Source organism: Drosophila subobscura, chromosome A, assembly GCF_008121235.1.
Source record: "Drosophila subobscura isolate 14011-0131.10 chromosome A, UCBerk_Dsub_1.0, whole genome shotgun sequence".
NCBI classification, from domain to species: domain Eukaryota; kingdom Metazoa; phylum Arthropoda; class Insecta; order Diptera; family Drosophilidae; genus Drosophila; species Drosophila subobscura.
Window position 1 is genome coordinate 4,586,481 of NC_048530.1, and position 21,977 is coordinate 4,608,457.

The window sequence follows — 21,977 nt, forward strand, 5'->3', positions numbered from 1 at the left end:
ATTTCATTTCAGGTCGAAATCGTCCATCTCCGATGATTCATTTCATTTCGTTTCCTATTATTTTGCGGCTCATCTCTCTACTGGTTACGAATATTACATTCCATCCGTTCCTAGCGGTGTTCCATCTTAATTCGATCCGATCTGTTTCGATTTCTGCATATTCCCTGTGTTTCCACGTGCCATGCCAGTCCATTCCTTTCCAATAGAATTCCAATTGTGTGCAAATTTCATCTCATCCTGTTTTCGGATTGTTGCTGGCGCATTTTGTTGTTGCTGTTGTTGCTGTTGTGCGCTGTCGCTGTGTTTGATGCGTGTCTGACACATGCCAACACATTAGTCGCGTCGTGGCATGCCCAGCCCATTCCTTGCCACCTCTTTCTGCCGCCACCAGCCGCCCGGCTGTCTGCCCTGGCGTGGCTCCCGCCTCTGCGAGCATCTGGCAGTGTTTTTGCTGCTGTTGTTGCAACTAATTTTATTTGCTGCCCAACAAAAAGTCAAAAAGGCAAATTAGGCAACACAGAAATTTACATACGAAATCGAAGCATGGACATGGACATGGACATGGGGCCCGGGTGTTCCAGGTGTGCTAAGGACCAGGACCGGGGCACCAGTGGCAGTTGAAAATTTTGGCCAAATGGCCGAACGGCCGGCATGCGTGCCGCCAGCTCTGACAGGCTAATGAGTAGGAGGGGTGGAAGTGGAGGTGGAGGTGGAGGTGGAGTGGCTTCAATCTATCCAGCCGCAGTAAAGCAAGGTTAGAGACCCTAAGTCTGGGTTAGTCTGGTCAGTCACATTACTCATACGCGGCGTGCTCCCTACACATGGTCATGCCATGGCCAGAGCATACGTCACTTGTGGGTCGGGTCGGGTGATAGGAAAAGCCCTCAATCTGGGTTAAGCAAATCAGTTGAATAAGATATTTATTAATACATATGTAATGCTCGTGCGTCGTACAGCCCAGCCAGCTCAGCCGATCCGAGGTCGATTTCGATCGATTCCACCACAGATGACACAACAAAATATCTGAATATCCCCTGCGTGTCCAGTAATGCGTAGGACAAGCTGATGATGGACAGGATCAAGTACACACATACACACACTTACTTCTATTGGGGTTGGCTGTATCTAATCGCATGCAAAAAGCGACCAAAAACCCAGCCAGCGATCCAATGAATCATTTCGCCTTGCCACGGAACTTTGCTGACAAAAACAAACCATCTAAGAGCGCATTGTAAGCGTCTGCTGAATATAAGAGCGACTTTGCGGAAGAGAGCGGGTCAAGTGGCTGAGAGAAACAGAGCAAGGGAGAGGAGCTAACGGTTCCACCGGTTTAAGGTAGTTCAAAGGGGGATATGTAAACTCGCTACTCAAGTGGGTACATGGGTAGCTATAGCCGATAATGTGCACAAGCATTCTGTATGTGTGCACAGATTTAGAGTCAGCTGTTGGTGCTGATGCAAGGAATATGATTATGTACATAAATACATATATACATATACATACATTCATATGTAGGTACATTCCTTCTGGCCTTTTTATTAGTTCGAAATTCCGTTGGTCGATATCGCAGAGTATACAAAATCCACATGTGCGTCGCATTTCTTGCTTGCTCTTTGTCAGCGCGCTCAGCGTCTCTGGGTGCTGTGCTGCTGCTGCTGCTGCTCTCTTTGATTGTTCTCTCTTGTTCAGCTCTGATGCCTTCTCTCTTAAGGGTGGGTGGATACCTTTGCGGTGCTCGTTCGTGGCTTCGGTTTTGTTGTCGTTTGTTGGCTTGGCCTGGCTTACTTTTTGCTCTATTTTATTGTCTTGCTTTGCTTTATTGTGTTTGTTTTGTACTTGTTGGCTGCACGCAGTTGTGGGTGGCGCTTAGACATCTCCCGAGATTCGAGACGAATGCCGCTCTCGCGAATGTGTGTGTTCCCGCTATTGTTGCTGCTGCTGTCGGCTTGCCTCAATTTCATTTTTGTTGGTTTACTTGTTAAAAACACGCACCAGAAAGTCACAAAACAAAAAATTCACTTCAACTGGTTTCTAGCACTGGGAGCTGGTGCCAAAAAGTATGTTCAAAGTAGCACAGTTACAGTTAGGTTACAGTTACATATACCGTTACAGTCACTTACATAGTACATATGTATGTATGTATGTGTGTACGTGCTTGTTCCAGCTTAAAGCATTCGCTCCTCGTCGGCACCTCGCCAAACCAAAGTCGGCCAACCAATTGTCTGGCGCGTGGCAGAGTGAGATGGCAAGTAACGCAACCTTCGCTCTCCTCTCTGTTTGCCGTTTGCTGCTCTGCTTTTCGTTTCCTTCATTATTTGGGCTTATTCCGTTATGCTACTTAAGTGGACCCAAGTGCTCAGAGATGTGTTCGAGAGTGGGTGGGGGGGAGACAAGTCAGAAAGTTTTGAGAGGAGCTTTTCGTCTCATTTCGTCCATTGCTGTTGCTGGTTTCGGTCCACTTTGTGGCACAAAAGCTAATGAATGACAAAAACAAATGCACACAGGGGAGAGTGAGAGAGTCAGAGGAATGTCATGGCAATGTCGGAGAGCATCTTGGACCCATCCTTATTTTATACTTATACAATGCATTCATGAGCTGATCCATTCATGAGATGAGCATGCTGCAAAAGACTCGACAGGGCCACCCAAGCATCAGAGCCAAGAGACATCTCATCTCGTTTCATCGACACGGTAGCTGCAAGCCGAGCCTTAGCTCCAACTCTACCTCCCCCCATCCAGTGTTAGCTCTGAGGCAGAGTTAATTAGCCCATGAGCTGGGTCAGGCTTCGGCTGCGTCTTGGGGCGAAGCTAATTCAAGTAACTCAAGTCGCTCGCCCATCATAAACTGCGACAAAGCTCCTCTTCCCGGGCCTTTGTTCTGGCCCACCGCAAGACACTAGACACTAGACACTAGAAACTAGATGCTCGGTGGCATCCCTGGAGTCTGCAGAGCGCGGAGCGAGTCGAGAGTGGATCACTTACGCTGGAACATTGTGGAGTTGATTGGAACGCGTGTCGGGCTTCTCGCTGCAGCGGTGGAGCGGGGCGATCTTTAACGCTTGCCTGGATCCGGCTTCTCTAATGGGCCGCTGCGCCATAGGTTATAGATTATCGGCACGACCCGGTTCGGATCGGATCGGATCGGATCGTATCGGAGCGACTCTCCTGTCTAGGGTTTCCATTTCGCAATTCGCCAAGCCAAACTCTTGTGCCGACAATGGAACTGTCTTTTGCAATTTAACACTTGGCTGACTTGTCTTGGTCTCCGTTGCAGCATTGCAGCAACAATGGCGGCGGCACCTACTCGTACTACACACAGAGAGGAGGAGAGGGAGAGAGGGAGAGCGAGAGAGCTTCTGCCGTGCCGGGGCGAGGTGTGGGTAGGTGTTTATTTATGCCATGGGACGACCGCAAGAGGCTCAAAATGGAACTAGAGCTGCTGCCCCGAGATCGGATCATCCCGACAGAGAGCGAGAGAGAGCGAGAGAGAACCATCCAGCGGGGGCTGTCGCTGGAGCTGTTGCCTTCTTCAGTGCTGTGCCCACTTTGTGGTTCTGTTTTTTGCAATAATTTTTCATTTATTATTTACACGCACATTTGTAAGGTTTCGTTTCGTTTCGTTTCGCCCCACCAAAACATAACAAAAAATGTGCAATTGTTGTTTCCGTTGCTTCTAATCTCAAATATGCGCATAATTAAGCGATGGTTTTTTTTTTGGGTTGCATGTGTCTATTATTCTTTTATGGTTTTGCATTATTGCAGTGTATTTTTTGGTTTTTTTTTTTGTGGTTTGCATACTTTTGCATAATTGCCCAAAGTTTTCTCTTTTTACACACTGAAAGCCGAGAAAAGTGCATTTATGTGTGAATGCACATCTGGAATGATGATAAACAAATCAATTGACACCGAAACACCGACTAAACTCTGTTTGCAAGGCATTTAAATAAATACGATAACTTTATTTGTAGTCTTCTCTCCATCTTTGCTTCGCAGCTTCTCCTTCACGAATTGTTTCACACACACACACACACACACACATGCACAAAAAGTAACAGCAAAAAAAAATGTATACATCGATTTATGGATAATTGTGCGTAATTATCGAGTAAAATGTACATGCATTTACATACATATGTATTTACTATGTATTTATGTACTTAAGGCTAACAAAAAATTGTTTCTTCCGTTTCATATTTGAACTAGAAGCTAGGGGAATGGGCTTGAAGTGAGAGTGGAGTGGGTGGGGTGTCTCCGCAACTCTTCCAATAATGAATTATGTACAGCTTACAGATACATTTCTACACATGCATACATACTCGTACATACATTTTACATTTACATATACATTTACATACATTTATTCCTAGAATTACAAAAAAAAAACAAAAAATTGTACAGTTCTGCTGGTGAGACTCATCCCAAGACTCCTCTTTGCTCGGACTTCAGTTCAGCTCGATGTGGAGAAAGGCTCGTGGCGGAGGCGGAGGCGGAGGTGGAGGTGGATGCCTCGCTGGCATTGGCACCGCTATCCGGTTGGGTCAATAGGGTCGCCACACCTGCGTGAGATCACCCACATCCTCGACATCCCGCGGTGCCTCAACGCCCACACCAACACCCACACCCACACCATCGCCCTGTTCCGCCTGCTGCTGCTGGTGGGGAAGCTGATTGTGATGGCCGAGATGGTAGCTTTGGTTGGACGCCTCCGATGTCTGCTCCTGCGTTTGCTGAAGCTGCTGCTGCTGCTGGTGTTGCTGATGCTGCTGCTGGTGTTGCTGTTGCTGTTGCTGGTGGTGCTCCTGGTCGCCGGTGAGACCACCCACCAGGCCACCACCGGCTCCACCCAGACCGATCTCGATGCTGGAGCGACTGCCGGTGAGGGAGCTGATGGTCAGCTGCTGGTCGCTGGCACTGCCCAGATACTGCTCCAGCTTCTCGCTGCTGTGCAGATGCAGATGGATCTGGTTCTGGTTGACCGTCGAGTAGAGTTGCGGGTAGAGCACCACGGGCGGGGGCGGTGGCGGCGGCGGTGCCGCCGCATGAGCCCCCGTGCCGCCGTACTGCGCCGTTGCAGCCGTGCAGCTGCCGTACTGATAGTTGTTGTAGCCGTTCGACCAATTGTTGTAGCCAGCCCCCGCCCCATAGCCCCCGCCGAGATTCTCCAGGTCGGACTTGGCCGCTCCAGCGCTCGATCCGTAGCCGCCCGCCGTCTGGTACGGATCCGTCGCGAATCCGTGGCCGTGCATTTCGGGCAGCACGGCGGGCAGGTGGGCGGCGTAGTTGCCGGCGTCCAGGCTGCTGGCCGTCTCATAGCCACTGCCGTAATGGTTCATGCTCATGCCCATGCCGACGCCCATGCTCATGCCGACACCGACACCGACACCGACGCCCATGCCCATGCCGCCCGTGCCGTTGGTCACTGGCGCTGCTGCCGGCGGCGGCGGAGGCGGCGGCAGGGCCATCTGATGCTGCAGGTGGTGCGCGTGGGCGTGTGCATGGGCGTGGGCGTGGTGGGCGTGCGGATGGTGGGCATGTGGGTGGTGGGCATGGCTGTGGTAGTAGGCAGCCGCAGAGCTCGAGGATCCAGTCCATTCCCCGGCACCCATCAGATCGGTTTCTGCAAAAAGACAAACAGGAGGAGAGAGAGAGAGCGAAAGAGTGGAGTTAGTTGGAGCGAGAGACAGCTGGAGGCCAATTAACCCTTGAATGTAAATATAACCCCCCAACACCCCCCACCCAAGCCAGCCAAATGGTTGGCAGAAATTTTCCAACTTGTCAGTTGCACACTTGGGGCGTGGCCGAGGCTTTAATTGAAAACATCATTTCATATGCATGGCAACGACATCGATGGGGACATGCCCCATGTTGCGTGCCATCGCACATGTGTGTGTGTGTGTGTGTGTGTGTGTGCTGGTGTGGGTCCTCAGGCACACCTGCGCGGGCTGGGGGCGCTGGCATTGCATGCCAATGGGTTAAAGAAAATTGTCAGAGCAGCCAGAAGGCGCTGGGACAGAGCAAATTCCAAGACGCTGGCGACGTTGCCTAACAACAGCGGCACCAAAGCAGCACAGCGGGTGACATGCCACCCCAGCACAGACCCCTCTTGACGGCAATCTTTGCTCTGATATTTTGATTAATTATGCAGCAAAGTCCAAAAAGGTAGCGCCAAATATGTCGCTTAATTAATCAAATTCATTAGCAGCGACAAATTAAGGATATCAAGGATCAGCGCAAGCTCAAAATTAGCTCAAAGTAAAACTCAGTTCTCCAGGTAGAGAGATGGAAAGCAAAGGAAAGGATTGCCAACGAAGGAACTTTAACTCCACGCACCACGCACCACGCACAAATCCCATGCCCATTCCCTCACCCTTTACCGCTGTGCCGACTGCGACTGGGCGGTGTGGCCAGCGACTAATGAACGGTAGTGCAACATATCAAAATTGCAAGTTGCATGCAACTTTTTCACCCGGCACTTATCACATTTTAATGTTTCAATTAAGCCACAAATTGCGTTGCAACAACAGCGGCAGCAAGCGGCGAGCGGTGGAGGATGAGGAGTGACTACCGCAAGCTTAGGCAAATGAGGTTGCAATGAAGCGAGACGCACAGGATGAAAGCCAAGTTAGCCAAGTTAGCAGCGGGGAGGGAAGAGCGAGAGAGCGAGAGAGGGAGAGAGAGAGCAGGAGGTCAGTGCCGTTCAGACGGTGTAATTTTCTGTTGGCACGTGGAATTATGTGGCCCAGGGTGGAGGCCAACTAGCCAGCCAGTCAGCCATGGGTGCACCTTGATCCCAGACCCACCCCATGCATGGGCCTCTTTAATTGCGTATACGCACTGTGTGCCATTGCCGTGGCGAGACAGAGAGAGAGAGAGAGAGAGAGGGATCCGAATTCTCTTAGGACAAAGTCTAATTTTGCTTCGTTTTTTTGTGCATTTCTCTCTTGCACTTCCTCCAGCAGATCCCACGGCTGATCCAACCGGATATCTTCGATTTTCACCTGCCTGCCCTGCCGATATCGACACGTATCCGCTCGGGGAGGGAAGCGGGAGTGGGGTTGAGTGTTCCTGCAGCGGATGCATTCAACAAAAACCACAACGCTGGTCGACCCAAAGTCCTACAGCAAAGGAGTGAGCAGAGGCGGCACAAGAATCGCACAGTGTCTCCATCTTGGCACAAGGAAAGAGACAGCGATAAAGACAGAGATAAAGATGAAGATGAAGAAGAAACGGACAAAACAGAGCAGCAGTCGGAGGCATGAAGAAGCGGAATGCTGACGAGGATCTAGAGTCTTGAAGTAATTTTAATTAAAGTGCGTCCGCCTGTCTGCCTATCCCCTACAAAGTAACAGCAAAAAAGCTTAACAAAAAAGAGCAACAGCAAAAAGTGTGTTGCTGCTGCTGCAAAATGGCGGCGTGGCAGAGCCAACAACAGCGATCCGAAACGGAAGTGAGTTTGCGGTTTTTCGGTACTCTCGACTCTCGACTCTCGGTACTCACTCTGGGCATTGGTATTGGTTTTGGACTCGCTTCTCGGTCTTTAAAGCAGAGAGCCAGAGTGTGCACAGGGGCAGAGGGGCCGGGGGCAGGCAACTGCGGCCATTGATGGCTTTGCTGGCCACAGTTTGCTGTTTTATGGGCCAAAAAGATTTCATTTCAATGTGTGACATTGTTGTTGCTGTTACTGTTGTTGGTGTGTGTGTGTGTGTGCCCCCCTCCCCACTCAGGTGTTGCCTGCATCTTGCAACGTGGCTTCTGCGGCTGCGGCTGCGGCTGCAACAGCTGCGCAACCGCATTTGGATTGATTTGTGGCTTAGAGCACACCGAAAAAAAAACAAGAGCCAACGAGCCTCAGTTCCAGTTGCAGCCACAGGGCACAGGCAGCCCCCAGCTTACACCTCGTCTTCGCCTTGGCTGAATTTGCATATTGCACATGCTCTCAGAATCTCAGGAGCCCAGAATTGATGCCTCCAAAAAATATTTAATGAATGCAAACACGAAGGCAGCAGCAGCTGGAGCTGGAGCTGGAGCTGAGCCACAGATGATGCACATAATGATGATGGAAGGAAGGAAGGAAGGAAGATCCTCTCCAGGCTCTGGCTTTGTCCAGATGTGCGATACGCCCAGTGCGGCAATTAGAAACAATTTGAAATTCCATTCCATTCCATTCCACCCTTTGTAGCTGTGCCAATTCGCGTTGTTTCATTCGGTTGGTTAATGTGCCACGCTCTTCGTTCCACTTCCATTTCCGTTCTGCAAAGTTTCTTGACTTATCTGTGGATCTTATACCTTTCATCAATTATCATTAGACACACTTCCATTCACTCATTCCATGCCATAATCCTAGCCTGAACTTCTTTGAAATTCGCAATAATTTCCGCTGAATTTTCGGAGCTTTCATGGATCTCCTTGCCCCTTCGCTGACATTCGCTGAACTCGCTGATATTTTGTGTAAATTAACAGCTAAGCGCCACATTTAAATATTTATGACTAAACAACAACAACAACAACAAAATATAAATAAAAAACTGCCAGAGTTTTTTCCCCATTGACGCTGCTTTGATTCCGATTCCGATTCCAAATCCAATTCCGACTTCGACTTCGACTTGGATCTCTCGCGCTTCGGGCATTTCCGGACATTTCAACAGCAACAACAACAACAAAACAAAGCAAAAACCAAAACAAAAATCACTCCAATCCAAAAATAATAAAAAGATAAAGAAGAAGGCAAAATCGCATTGCATTTGTTGCTATTGCCTTTTGACTAATTGAAAGACGACGACCAAGACGATGTGTCATTCCGTATTGACAATTTATTTACGTTTATTCGGCCAGAGCATCGTTGACTCGTTGGCTTTTGCCTTTAACCAGTTACCCCAACAATGAAGCATCGAAAGCCAACTAAAGGGGGAAAGCCTGGCCTGGCATACCCTAGAAGCGGCATGGCGAGGCCCAGTGCCGCCCGTTGTGTGATTTTGTTTCAATTAAATATGATAACGTTCGGGAAATAAAACTGCAAGAGGTTACACAGCTGGCTGGCTGAACATCAATGTTGTTCCATTGTAATTCCAACATAAAAGTTGATGCAGAAGAGTCGAATACTCTGCAAGGTAAACACTGCACCCCCAAGAGGCGGCTGTGCTGGCGTTGGCCACAGTTGGTTGGACCCTTTGGGGCAGGGTATTTAAAAAGAAACATTTATAAATTAATTAGCATAAGCAAAACGCTTCGCGTCTGGGCTTAACACAGCAGTTTCTGCTTCAGATTCGTCTAGTTTGAACCTGGCCACTGCCGCTGCCGCTGCCACCGCCACTGACTCATGTCTGAGTCAGATGCCGGTTCCAGTTCCAGCTTACTTCCCCCCAGCCCCCCTCCCGCCGTGTCTCCTCATAAGCGCTTCGATTTTTGGTACATTTTTACAGCGACACCGAAATTAATGCAAATTAAATGAAGCCAACGAAATGAGTGCAAATGAAATTTTCCACTTATTTCCAGTCATTCAGAGACTGATGGATTAGCGAAGATTCAGTCTCAGTCGCGGTCTTGAGCCAGGCCTCCCTCTGAAGCCTCTTCCCCATAGCGACTCGGACTTGTTCTGCCCCTCAAACATATCAATGAAGAGTTATTTCTATTTGTGGCATGCGGTTGACGAGTTCCCCCTTTACAGCCCCTGTGCCCCGTGGTTGAGGTGCCAATTATGACATTTTCAGATCGGGCATTGGAATGCCCATGGAATGCCATTTTATGCGTGCATTTTAGGCACGGAAAAGGTTAATTTTATGAAATAATTATAAGGAAAGTTGAATTATGCATGTGTTGGGCATAGGGATAAATCGGGATAAATATTATATAAATAATTTAGACAGCGCTGAACTATTTTTAAGCTGAGATTTGAACAAAATAAATAAATTAGCGACAAACTGCCAACGAAAAATGTCCGAAAATACACTGGCCACTGCCACTGGCGATGAGGAGTGGAATGGAGCCGGGGATGAAGGTGGAGGTGGGAGGTGGGAGGTGGAGGTGGGCTTTGGGGGAAGTATTGGGTGAATGGCAGGTTGATTAACTCAATTAAAACATTTAGGCACCGCCTGGTGCCAGTCAGCCAGAGCTACAGACAGACACAGACAGACATAATGCGTGGCCAGATCTCAGCCCAAGAAAAGCTAAAGACGGAAAGATGATGTGGGATTTGGAATGGGGACTGGAATGGGGACTGGAATGGGTACTGGAATTATACGAGCATATCGAGCACTTACCTTGGATGTGGGGCGCATTGGGCTTGTAGATCTGGCAGTCCGAGTTGATTGTACTATTCGGGGATGAGTAATTGCTGCTCAATTGTTGCACCAGACCAGCACCGCTGCCACTGCCGCTGCCGCTGCCATTGCTGCCGCCAGCCACGCCCACACCGCCGATGCCAGCGGCAGAATTGTTGGCGGTGGTGGAGCCTGATGCTGCTGCTGCCGCTGCCACCGCTGTGGCTGCCGTGGCCGCAGCCGCCACCGCTGTCGTCGCGGCTGCCACTTTGGCCGAGCGCCGGAGCGTCTCCAGCTCGTGCAGCGTCTTTGGGAAGCCGTCGATGTAGGGCCGCTGGCCCAGGCCAAGGGCGCGGTAGTGTGGACCGCCGGTGGGACCTGCCGAGTGTAACGGTTACGCCTCAATTAGTGTTGCGACACGCAAGGATAACGATTACAATTACATATTCGGAGTTGGGAATTGGAGTGGGAGTGGAGTGGGAAGGATACACCTTAACACCTCAATAGAGGAGCATCGAAAGCATCGAAAAGTTGTAGAAAAAGTCTCCCGAGAGAAGTGCAACTCCATTTTGTTCCTCTGCTCCGTGCATTTGCACTTCCCTTGCTGGTGGCCCTCAACGCCCCACCCTGAACCGAAGAAAAAGTCTTCGCAATTAGCTCGAACTCAAGGTGAGCCACTCGAGCTGTGGCTGTACCTTATATACCTTCATGTATACCTATAAATGTATATGCTATTACCCCTTGTGTGCGTGCATATGTGCATACGATTAACGATGCAGCGAAGACTTAAAAATGCATTAACAAAATATATAAAAAAAAGGCTGCAGCAAAAAATTAATTCATATTGTAAATGTATATGCATTACACGAACTAAAAACTCAATACGCAAAAAAACAACTGCAACTGCAACGAAAACAACAAAAAGGTTTTCTTTGAAAACCGCAAAATTGTCAGAAACCGTAAGAAGCGGCAGGGGCAACTGGCTGTCAGTGCCCCACCCTGCTCTTGAGCCGGCTAAAACCGGCTGCACTTTTCAAACACCTTCCCGACTGACTTGACTGCTAAAATGGCTGCCATCGACTGTCATACGATCCTCGATGATCCGCAGGAGGAGAACGCAGCGAGCAGCGAGCATCGAGCCAGGGTGAGAATTGGAATGTGGAATGTGGAATGGAATGGCGAGAAGGCAAACCTTCTGTTTGAGTGGGGTGAGGGGATTAGTGGGACTTAGAGGGATGTTTACCGGCCAATTGAGCAGATCGGCTCGGATCGGCTTAGCCATTTACATTGATTAGACACTTGTCTAATGCGACTAACGCCCCTGCCCCACATGACACGCAAGCCGGAAAACACATGTTGCCAAACCCAAAACGCTGCGGGGTGGCATGCCATGGCGTGCCGTTGCGTTGCGTTGTCCTTTCTTTCCCCTGGCCACATTTGCTTGTGTGTTTGTTTTCTTTTCTCTTCTTTTCTTTTCGATTCTGTGTTGTGAATAGTTGTGGCAAGTGATAATTGCTAATTGCCCAAAACAATGTTACCACTTCCCCACATCCAAGTGTGCATATGTATAAATGTATGTATTTATGTATTTATGTATGTACATATGTACTATGTACATCCTGCTCGCACTTACTTGTCTTGGAACGCGGCTCCCGTGGTCCATCGACGGTGACTTTGATGGCTTTGGCGTAGGTTGCGACTTGCGGCGGACTCGTTGCAACGGTGATTGTCAGCGTAAAGCTCTTCCCTGCAGCAGCAGCAGCAGCAGCAGCCAGAAAGAAAAGAGAATTATGAATATATGAATGGGGGTTTGCCTTTTGGTCAAGCATTAAAAGTCGCTTCCTGATTTATGCGACGACGAGCTCAATGGGCGGCTGCTACCGAATCAATTTGCAAGACACCAAAATCATCCCAAGAACATTCCGAGTCGAGCGCGTCGAACACGCGTCGCCGCTCGCTCGCGCGTGTCTCTGTGTGTGTTTCTCTGTCTGTGTGTGTGTGTGTGTGTGTGTCTGTGTGTCTGTGTGTTTCGCTTACCCTTTGAGTCACTCAGGTAGCTGCCTGCGAATGTTGATTTGTGACACGGTTTAACCCTCTTACACATAGAACTAATGCAATTCCAAGCAATTTTCAAATAGTTTTAAGCAATTGTTGAACAATTTCTTCTATTCTGGAGCTCCTTTGTTTCGGGAGCGTGAGTCCACTTGCACTTTTGCAGGGCACTCCTTAGTTCGGGCATGCCCCGGCTATCAGCTATCAGCTCTAAGCCACTGGCTCTGCCGCGGCTTGCGGTGCAATTTGTTTGAACTCTTGACATAAATTTAGGTTATCCCGCCTTAATGGCTGCCGCCAAAGTAACTCGCGACGGCATGAACATAAAATTAAGAACTGCTGCAACCTGTCTTCCGCAGGAGTCAATGTTACGGGGCAACATTGTGGCCACCTGGGTAGGTGCTTGGGGCTGCGGCTGCCGCTGCCGCTGGGCCTGGGGCTTGGCCAATGTTTGCACTATTTATGGCCGCGCGACTAGCCACGAAATGCATCGAGAGCATTCAATGAATTTCACTTTTTTTCGTACTCTTATTTGCACTTTTTGACATTGTCTGCCTGTGCAGTTTCCCTCATGAAATGTAAAACAAACAAACAAAAGTCTGTACATCCAAATGTACGTATGCAAATAATTACAGCCATAAAAGCGACATTGTTGTTGCTGTTGTAGACGCAGTTCCCGACCAACCCCATCCATGTTGACCTGACCGCAGAAACCTCAGTCGCATCCACATTCACATCCAGCTGCCAACTGCTCCCATTGCACACCTACGCAGAGCAGCAGGCAGAGTGACAGAGAGAGAGAGAGAGAGGAGGCAGGTGACGGAGAGAGAGAGAGAGAGTTAAAGCGGAGCGTAAAAGGGGTGGGTTTAGGGCTTTACCATCGAATGCTCTGCAAATACACAAGAGAGCATGAAATTCTCTGCTGATCTTGCACAATTGTTGTTCCTTGGCTAACAATTCCGAACAAAAATCACAACTGTAACTCGGTCGCTCTCTTTGTCTCTTCCTGCCGCTCTGTGGCTGTAAAACTAATTGAAGATTTGATCGCTCAATTCTGCTGCTGATGTCTGTCTGTCTGTTGGCAAGTTCATTAACCGAAGTCAAATCCGAAACGAAACGAAACGAAACGAAACGAAACCACGAAGTGCTCTCGGTTTTTGGGGACGAGTGGCGATTGCCTGAATGGGCATATTTAGGCCTTAGATGCTACCCAATCACCCCCCATCCCCACTCCCAAATGGCTGGCCATCAGTTAGAAAGCGTTTTGGGTTTGTCTACGAAATGTCTTCATTACGCCGTAAGAATTGGTTGGATAACTGAAACCGAAATGAAATCGTTGCCGTGCGTGTCTGTTCAGCTTCAGCTTCAGCTCAAAGAGAAAGAAAGATCTATCGAGAGGTGAACGCAAATTAATCAAAAAGGCAGCAGCAGCAGCAGCAGAAGAAAGAAATAAACTGTTAAATAGGCCTCAAGCGCGAGCTCCTTTTTGGGGGGGTAATTTTTCAAATGAGAGCAAACTGGAGCAAGCGCTGCCCCAAGTCCCAAGTATGTAAAAGTTCGTTATTGCCGCTGGGCTGGCTTTTGTCTTTGGCGTAATGATAAAATATCAGGCTACGAGACGCCACTAAAGACCCCGAAATGAGAGCAATAATAAACATAATGGGCAAAGCAAACCCGACAATGGGCTAGGAATAGGAATAGGTTCAGGGATGGAGATGCTTGGACTTTGCTTGGGGGATTGTTGTGCAAGGCAATCCGAGCCCCAAATTAGTCATCATCAGAGCTGCAGTCAGTCGGAGAACGGAGAACAATGGTCACCAATGGTCCGATCCGATCCGATCCGAACCGAACCGAACCGATCAACGACTCATCTACTTACTCACGCACATGAAGCAACTATAAAGGAGATCTCGTCTGTGGCAGAGTTACTCGCTACTTTCCCCAATTTTCAGCGCTCGTGTGCTTGTCAATGCGGAAGGTTACAGCGAGAGCCCTTTCGCTCGCACTTTTCACTCGCAAGTTTCCCTAGTTTTTGCCGACGAGACCTCCTTTATAGTTGCTTCATGCTCACGCACTCTAAGCAGCAGCAGTCGGAGCAGCACTCTCTCTCTCTCTCTCTCTTTCTCTCTCCATCTATTAATAATTCTGTATGTGGTGTACGTCTAAGTTCATATCTGAATCGAGACTCAAAGCTATGAGCAATCCGGAGTGTCCGATAGACTGACTCTAGCCCCCCAGCTCGGATCTGAATTATCGTACACAAAGTGCTGCAAGAACCTTTTCAATGGGAACCGAAACAAACAAGCACAAAAAAGTCTCTGTGGGAACCGAACACCGAGCTTTCGGGCGATAAGCTTTCCACTGATATCAGCCGGAATATACGAAATATATATGAATAAATACATATGCAAACCTTTTGATAATTGCTGGGAAACTCTGCCACAAGGAAGTGAAATGATTGTGTGGTCAAGATCTGCGATGGATATGAAGAGAAGTGCGCAAAGAGCGAGTAAGTTCCCAGCCTGATAGCGTCACAAATATCGAGGAGTAAACATGTGTACGATGAGCACAAAGTAAGTTCCGTGTACGCTGACTGAATGCCACTGGATGCGTGGGTTCGGAGCTACTGCAGCGAAATTCTCTCAGTTTACTTTAATGAGAACAGAAGGAACTCTGTGTCTCTCTCGAAGTATTTAAAATATTCATCCTATTAGCCAGCTAACAACTCCTTCCTCAGCTCAAACTCAACCACTAAGTCGTATCAGGGACCGGTACCCTTTTCTTTCCCTGTGCCCTTGCCATGAGCGCAAATCCTTTGGGCGCGTGTCCTTCATTTGCTGTGTGCTGTGTGCGTGTCCTTTGTTTATTTAAATCGCATTGCCACCAAAGTCAAGTCCTTTGATATCATGAGGAGAATGGAGGAGCGGATGATGATGATGATGATGAGCGGCTGATAAGCCCAATCAAGCCATCAACCAGTCCAATCGGTCCAGCACTGTCCAGCTGTACCCATTCCCACATCAACATCAGATTCAGATCTCTGGACACGGTTGGAGGCGGACATTTACATTTCGATTTTCGGTTTGCTGACGCACAAATTAAAAACATGTCGACGCATGACAAGGCCAGCAGAGAGGCGATAAGTTGCCACGCCCCACGGCGGGCTGGGCCGTCAACCCAGTTATTAGCCAACGCAGCCCACAGCAATCGGAATCATACAGAGGAAAAGTCTAAGCGGTGGCCAATGCCATGAATATGCAAAGTCCTTTAGGTGAGGGATTGAGGCATAGCATCCGCCTGTTCTGCCTGTTCCGCGCACTTCCAGGGTATGCCTGAGTCGCCTCAGCCTCTGCCTTTTGCCTTTTGGCGCTGAAATGGTCTCGTGGCTTTGCTTTGTTTTTCGTTGGTTCTGTTGTTTTTCTCGCTTTGTCATCTAATCAAAAATCGCTGCATGATGTCCGCTTCGCGATTCCACGACTGCACCCGGAGTGGGTGTGGGTGTGGGTGTGGGGGCGTGACCATTAAGCCAAGTGAACTGTTGCTGCTGCCTGCCGCTGACAATTTGGTCAACGTTTATGTTCTTACATCATTAGCTTGTTATATGCATGCCTCTCAGTGTCGGTTTCAGTTTCAGCTTCAGCTTCAGCCTCTGTTCGGTTAGGGTCTAGCTCTCGGGTTGGTTGCTTGTAATTATTTTGTTTGGGCCCTTTTTGCGGCACGAGCCGTCAATTTGCAGAGGTCGCAAAGGGGCAAGGACAAGGCAGGAGGAGGCGCGTCCATAAGCTGGGGGACAGCGGACAGGGGACAGGGACAAAGGCAACAGTTGCAGCTAATTAACCAACTGCTGCTGCTGCTGCTGCAAATTCTATGCAACATTCGAGCAGGCTCTAGCCATGCTCGTGCTTCTGCCTCTGCCCCTGCCCAATGCCACATTAATTGTGGGTTCAAATCGATTACCAGGCCAGAACAGAACAGAACAGAACAGAACTGAACAGGGCCAGGACCAGGCCTGAGCCTTGCGTGACGTCTCCGATCCAAGTGCATATGGGATATGGGTTATGGGATATGGATATGCACGATTACTCGCATTTGAATGGAGTGTTGCATGTTGGCCCGAGGCCAGCGCCAACTGCAGCCTAATGTGACGACTGCTGTACCGATCGGTGCCTCACTCCGTTGCTGCTGCTGCTGCTGCCGCTGCTGGCATCGATCACAAGTAAGAAACACTTTTGGCATGTCACTCAATCAATGCACTTCCGATTGGGAGTGGGGATTGGTCGGAAGGGGCACCAAAGAGCTTCCGCTCTCCGGTCTGGGCAGCTTGGGAGGAACTAACTGAACTGTGGGAGCAGGAGCAGGAGCCGGAGCAGGCAGGCCAAAAGGTGAATGTCCTCTGCAGGCATTATCGCTTGTTCTAAGCTTAAATGATGTTTGGATATGCCGGTTGTGCGTGGGGCAGGCTTGTCACTCACCTCGTCCGCTGCGTCCCACGAAGCGGAGATCATTGAACTTGGCCACATCGTTCTTCATCTGGGCGGTACAGTTGCGCAGCTCGGCGCAGCAGTTCTCGTCGTTGCCGGCGCGAATGGTTACGTAGGTGCCGTCGCCGACCTCCGCCAGCGCCACGACCTTGAAGGCCAGCGGCAGCGTCTTATTGGAGCGCCAATGGGAGGGCAGGGCGGAGCACAGGAAGTAAGGATTGCTCGTGCGCACTGCAAGCAAACAAAAAACGCAAGGAAAAGGATGCCCCATGCAGGAGCAGTGTTTCGATTAGCATTTGGTACCCCATTGTTCAGTTCATTAAATCATAATTAGAATGTGCAAAAGCGCTCAATTATTTATAGTTTATATTTATGACCGCCACCCGCCACCAGGCCCGACCATCAATCATCCATGGAGTATTTATGCCAATGTGGAGGAGTGTTCGCTGCTGGCGCCCAGTGTCCGCAACCCGCCATCCGGTGGTGCATAATTAATTAGTCCGTCTAGGGATACCACGTCATGTGGAGGTGATTGGCGAACTGCTGACTGACGGCTCAGTTCGAATGGAAGTGGGATGGAAAGGATTATTGCCAGCCCGTCTGACGTTTTGACATTTGACGTTTGACCTGGTGCCGAAAGTGGGCCAACCAAGCGGTCTGCAGCGTGGAACAAGTGAAGCAGCTAAATGATGCACCTTTTGGGCACTTGTTTGGGAAAACAAATTCATTTGAGACCTCCTAAATTCAAGCACTTTGAAATCCTGACACATAATTGTAGCTCATAATTATTTGAATGTCTTTTTGCGTTCTTAGAACCAACAAAAACTTCAGATTTAAAGGTTTTCCTTACGCTTTCCCTACTTTGATGCTCTGATTCACAAACTTTCGAACTTTGCAATTCAATATCAAGTTCACTGGGTAGCAACATACCCAGCCAAGAACAGGATCTGCTTGCCTTAAGGATCTGCCTGTCAGCGATATTTCTTTATGTATGGGAAAGCTGAACGGGGGGGAGCTGAACGATGAGCTGAGATTTCATTAGCAGCTTTCATTTCGGGTCATTGATATCTGGCCGCAAGCAAAGTTCAACCAGACAGCGTGGAGGGTAGAGTAGGGCAGGGCAGGGCCAAAGACTCGTGCGTTGATATCAATAACAATTATTGATATCAATTTACGCATATTCATCATGTCTTGCCAGCCCCATCGTCATCATCATCGTCATCATCGTAAGCAGCAGCAGCAGCGGCAAAAGGGACAACTTTGACATCATCATCCGTTGACATCGACAAGCGATGGAAAGGAATGGAATGGAATGGGATAATGATAATGCCGACGCTGAGGAAGCCGCAGAAGTGCATGTGCAAGGATGTGGCAAAGAGTCGGCAAAGAATGTGCTCACTGGGATCGGGTTATCCAGCCAGTGGATCATCACCAGTGATCCCCTCAATCTCAGCGTGGACACGAGCTAAACTTCTACCAGAGGGAGGCCATACCAGAAAGGAAAGAAAGAGGAAATCGGAAACCCAAATAAGTACATCAACAAGTACGCGTAGAGAAAGGCGACGACCAGCAATAGTTCTATTTAGAGTGAGGATTACACCCAACACATTCATTAACTGCTCAACAGTTCCACCGTCCAATGAGTTCGCTTCACTGAGGCTTATTTAAATATCCTTGAAACCATCTTTGTTAGAACTTTGATTAAGGATCTCTCTTTTAGGAGGCAATAATAAACGGACTACCGAACAAATGATCTTTAGCTGATTCTGAATTTGTTTACACTCAATAAATGGAAAATTCTTTTCCCCTGCCCACTCACCTAGCTCTCCGGGATGCTCCTGCTGCCGCTTCAGTACCAGCCTCTCCATCCACAGCAGATCCTGATGCACTGCATTGTTGTTGTTGTTGTTATTGTTGTTGTTGTTGGCCCCAGTGGTGGTGGTTGTGGTGGTGGTGGTGCTACTGCTGTTGCCCCCACCACCACTGTGTCCACTGTGGGCCGTGCCATTGCTGGCGCCACCTGTTGGCGAGCTGCTGCCCACACTGGCACTGCTTGAGGGCAGAACCTCGCACATCACCGATGCGGCTGCGGCAGCGGCGGCTGTGGACGCTGTGGCGGCCACAGATGATGCCACCGACGGGGCGGCAGGTGCCGTCGCGGCTGTGGCCCCTTTGTAGTCGCCCGGCGTGGTCCAGCCGTTGCCGGTGGGCGAGGTGGAGGAAGTCACCATACTGTGGTGAGACGGATGGGCCGCGTGGTGGGGATGATGCGGGTGGTGGGAATGCTGCAGGTGCTGCAGGTGCGAGTGCGAATGCGGATTGTGGGTGTAGTGGTGTGGGTAGGGTGGGTAGTACGAGTGTGGGTGGTGGCTGCCGACGCTGCTGCCGTTGATGCTGCGCGCCAGGCGGCCGGGACCGGCGATGCTGACGGGCGCCACAGTGGCACAGCCCGCGTCGCTGGCGGTGAGATCGGTTTGGGCGGTGGACTCTGCAACTGCTGCTGCACCCGTATGTAGACGTCGGACGCTGGATCTTCCCCTGGATCTGCTGCTTTTGCTGCCGCTGCCGCTGCTGCTGCTGCTGGACTGTTGCGTTGTCGGGTCGCTGGCCAATAGATGCAAATGCATTCGGCGCGGCCCTCGGATTAATTCACTTTGATCTTTGCAGCTCCCTTTCTTGTCTCTCTCTCTACTTTCTGTCCTGTTTATCAGTCTACAGTGCGGGCTGAAGCCGAAGGGCGCTTATCGACTGGACTGGACTGGACTGCTAGTGGTAATGTTTTGTTTTTTTCATTCATCCGTAAATCCTTATCTCTGGAACCACAAAAACAAAAACATAGCCGATAGAATCAAAAATTGATTGATTTGGTCACAATTACAACTCGTGGGAGAGTGGGAACGAAACAGAACTGAAGAGGATCGATCGTCCATTTGGCCATATGATTCCGCCCGCTGCCTACTTTGAGGCGCTGCAAACTCGCGCCATTCCGTTCCGTTCCGTTCTGACGATCGTTCCGAAAAATTAGTCACAAAAATTAACACTGGAATTAGTTTGCTGTCGAGCATGCCCCGCATAGATGATCTCTGCGCTCCGCTTTGCACTCCACTTTGTTAATATAAACAAACATTGTACACATTTATGTATCGAATGTTTAATAAACTTTGCATCAACAAATGTTTTTTTGTTTTAATTTATTGTTTGCCTTATGGATACTGGATAGCTTTTGGCTGGGGACGGGCCCCCCTTTTGTAGTTTATATTTTTCCGGGAATTCCACATGAGAAATAACACCAGCAATGATATCTGAAGTTATGGAATAGCTTTAAAATCTTTTTTTAAATGTTTATTGAAGTTTGCCAGGCATATGCTGCGGATTTCGAGGATACTTTTGAATTATTTGTATCGGCTGTAGTAGTCCGGTTTGTAACACTTTTCAGTTCACTTTCGTCAAAGTTGCAATATTTGGCGCCTTTTTGGTATAAATTTACATTTTTGCTTCTACTCACACACAGACACAGGCACAGACACTGAAACAGGAACCCACACGGATATGGGGAAGAGTGGGGTTTCCTCTTCGCACAAAATAGTTGTTTAAAAAAAAAAGAGATCGATCACACAAATGCGGTTGGATAGATCTGGGCGGGCACACGAGCAGAGCATGTGTGGGTGGGTCGAGCAGGTGCGCTCGCGGGTCGTACTAAATCGTTACTGACACTTCATGTGGCCGCCAGCGCCGACTTAACCCGTGAAACGGAACGAAGCAGTAAACAGTGGGAGCAGCAGCACCAGCAGCCGCAGCCGCAGCAGCAGCAGAGCCGAGACCCGAGCTCAGAAAATAAAGAAGGGGAAATAAAACACAAATCGTTCGCTCGCTCTCTGTCTCTCTGTCTCTATCGCTCTCTTGCTTGGCTTAAATTCAGCAATTGCCCGTGCTGGCGTTGGCTCTCTTGCGTCTCGTGGTCGTGTTCTCTCTTTCGCTTGCGCCGCTCTGTTGGCGCTGCGGAGGGCAGCGTCCAATCGGCTGGCCTTCCGGCTTGCACCGCCTACTTGCTGATTGGCCGCCCGCTGTGTAGGTCAGGGTGGTGGCATGTGGCATGTGGCACTGGCACAGGTACTGCGCCGTCCCATTGGGCGGAGACGGGGCGCACGGCAAGCTGTAAGCCAGTCAATTGGTCCTGGTCGTGACACTCCAGCCGGGGTCCAATAATGCTCTCTCTTACTGGTTCTCTCTTTGCGCTCTCTTTGGAGCCCCACGCTGAAAGCCTGTCATCTAAGAGAGCGTTTCGCCGAACGAGCAGGGGTTTTATCCATTCTCGACAGCAGCACAGCTTATTTTCTTCAGTTTTCCCATGACACAACTACACCCAGAGGCCAACTATTTATATCAGAAATATTTTATCTTTTATCCGAGCGTAAATAATTATTCGAAACTTGTATTATTTCTAGAAATTGAAAACAAACACAAATTGGGTTTACTTTTGAGTTTTCCATAAGTGTTCCATCTGTTTCAGGAGCCACTCGCACTTGGCAGGAGTGATAAGGCGCTATCACTGCGGTCAAGTCGTGTCGAGACGGGGCTTGCGGTCCATGTGAAAATGTGACCGAGCGAACCTATGAACCTTATCTAAAAACCTCAGAACAGACGCATACTGTATTTAATTTGAAATAATTTCAAGCATAACAAACGCGAATAACCTTGTGAGTTATGCAGAGTTACTTTATTCTGTGTCTGCAAAAACAACAAATGTGTTGTTCATACGTGCACGGACACTTATTTTTGTAATTTAGGTGGTAAATTAAGTCCTTCTAACTTATTCTTTAGCAAAAATTCGCATTCAGCACACTCAATATTTTCAGCATTGCATATTTTCATATTTTCCTATCGCACAAGCACGGCTGTGAAAGGTCATAAGGTTGAATGTTAGAATGGTTCAAGAAAAGTAGCTTATTCGAACAAATTAATTCATCAAGGTGAAGTTGTAGGCGAGTATGCAAGTACCAGTCGGAAAAGGAAAAACAAATTTTAACGTCATCAGCATACATTAATGCAACTGAGTGCACAATATCTTGAGGCAGGTCGACAAACAGATCGAATTTATGCAGAATAGTGTGCTCAGGCCATACAGACGGTTCCAAAGCTTTAGATACAAGAAAGTCGGAAAGAAGAATTTTGAATGATGAGATAATTA

The 21,977-nt window shown here is 48.9% G+C and overlaps 1 protein-coding gene across 1 annotated transcript; it reads right to left on the bottom strand.

Annotated features, from left to right (window-relative positions):
* Positions 1-4,379: 4,379 nt before the first annotated feature.
* LOC117893662 (protein lozenge) lies at positions 4,380-19,416 on the bottom strand. The gene is made up of 6 exons (XM_034800356.1): positions 18,609-19,416; positions 16,781-17,020; positions 11,890-12,003; positions 10,257-10,634; positions 4,799-5,617; positions 4,380-4,747 (listed from the first exon to the last, which is right to left on the bottom strand). Exons 1-6 carry the CDS (start codon positions 19,414-19,416, stop codon positions 4,539-4,541), a joined length of 2,568 nt encoding a protein of 855 aa, XP_034656247.1. The 3' UTR covers positions 4,380-4,538.
* Positions 19,417-21,977: the final 2,561 nt, after the last annotated feature.

Coding starts and splice junctions, on each gene's coding strand:
- LOC117893662 (XM_034800356.1), bottom strand. CDS start 19,416: ATGCATTTGCATCTATTGGCCAGCGACCCGACAACGCAACAGTCCAGC. Junction 17,021..18,608: donor GGAGCATCCCGGAGAGCTAG/GTGAGTGGGCAG, acceptor GTTTGCTTGCAG/TGCGCACGAGCAATCCTTAC. Junction 5,618..10,256: donor CAATGCGCCCCACATCCAAG/GTAAGTGCTCGA, acceptor GTCTTTTTGCAG/AAACCGATCTGATGGGTGCC.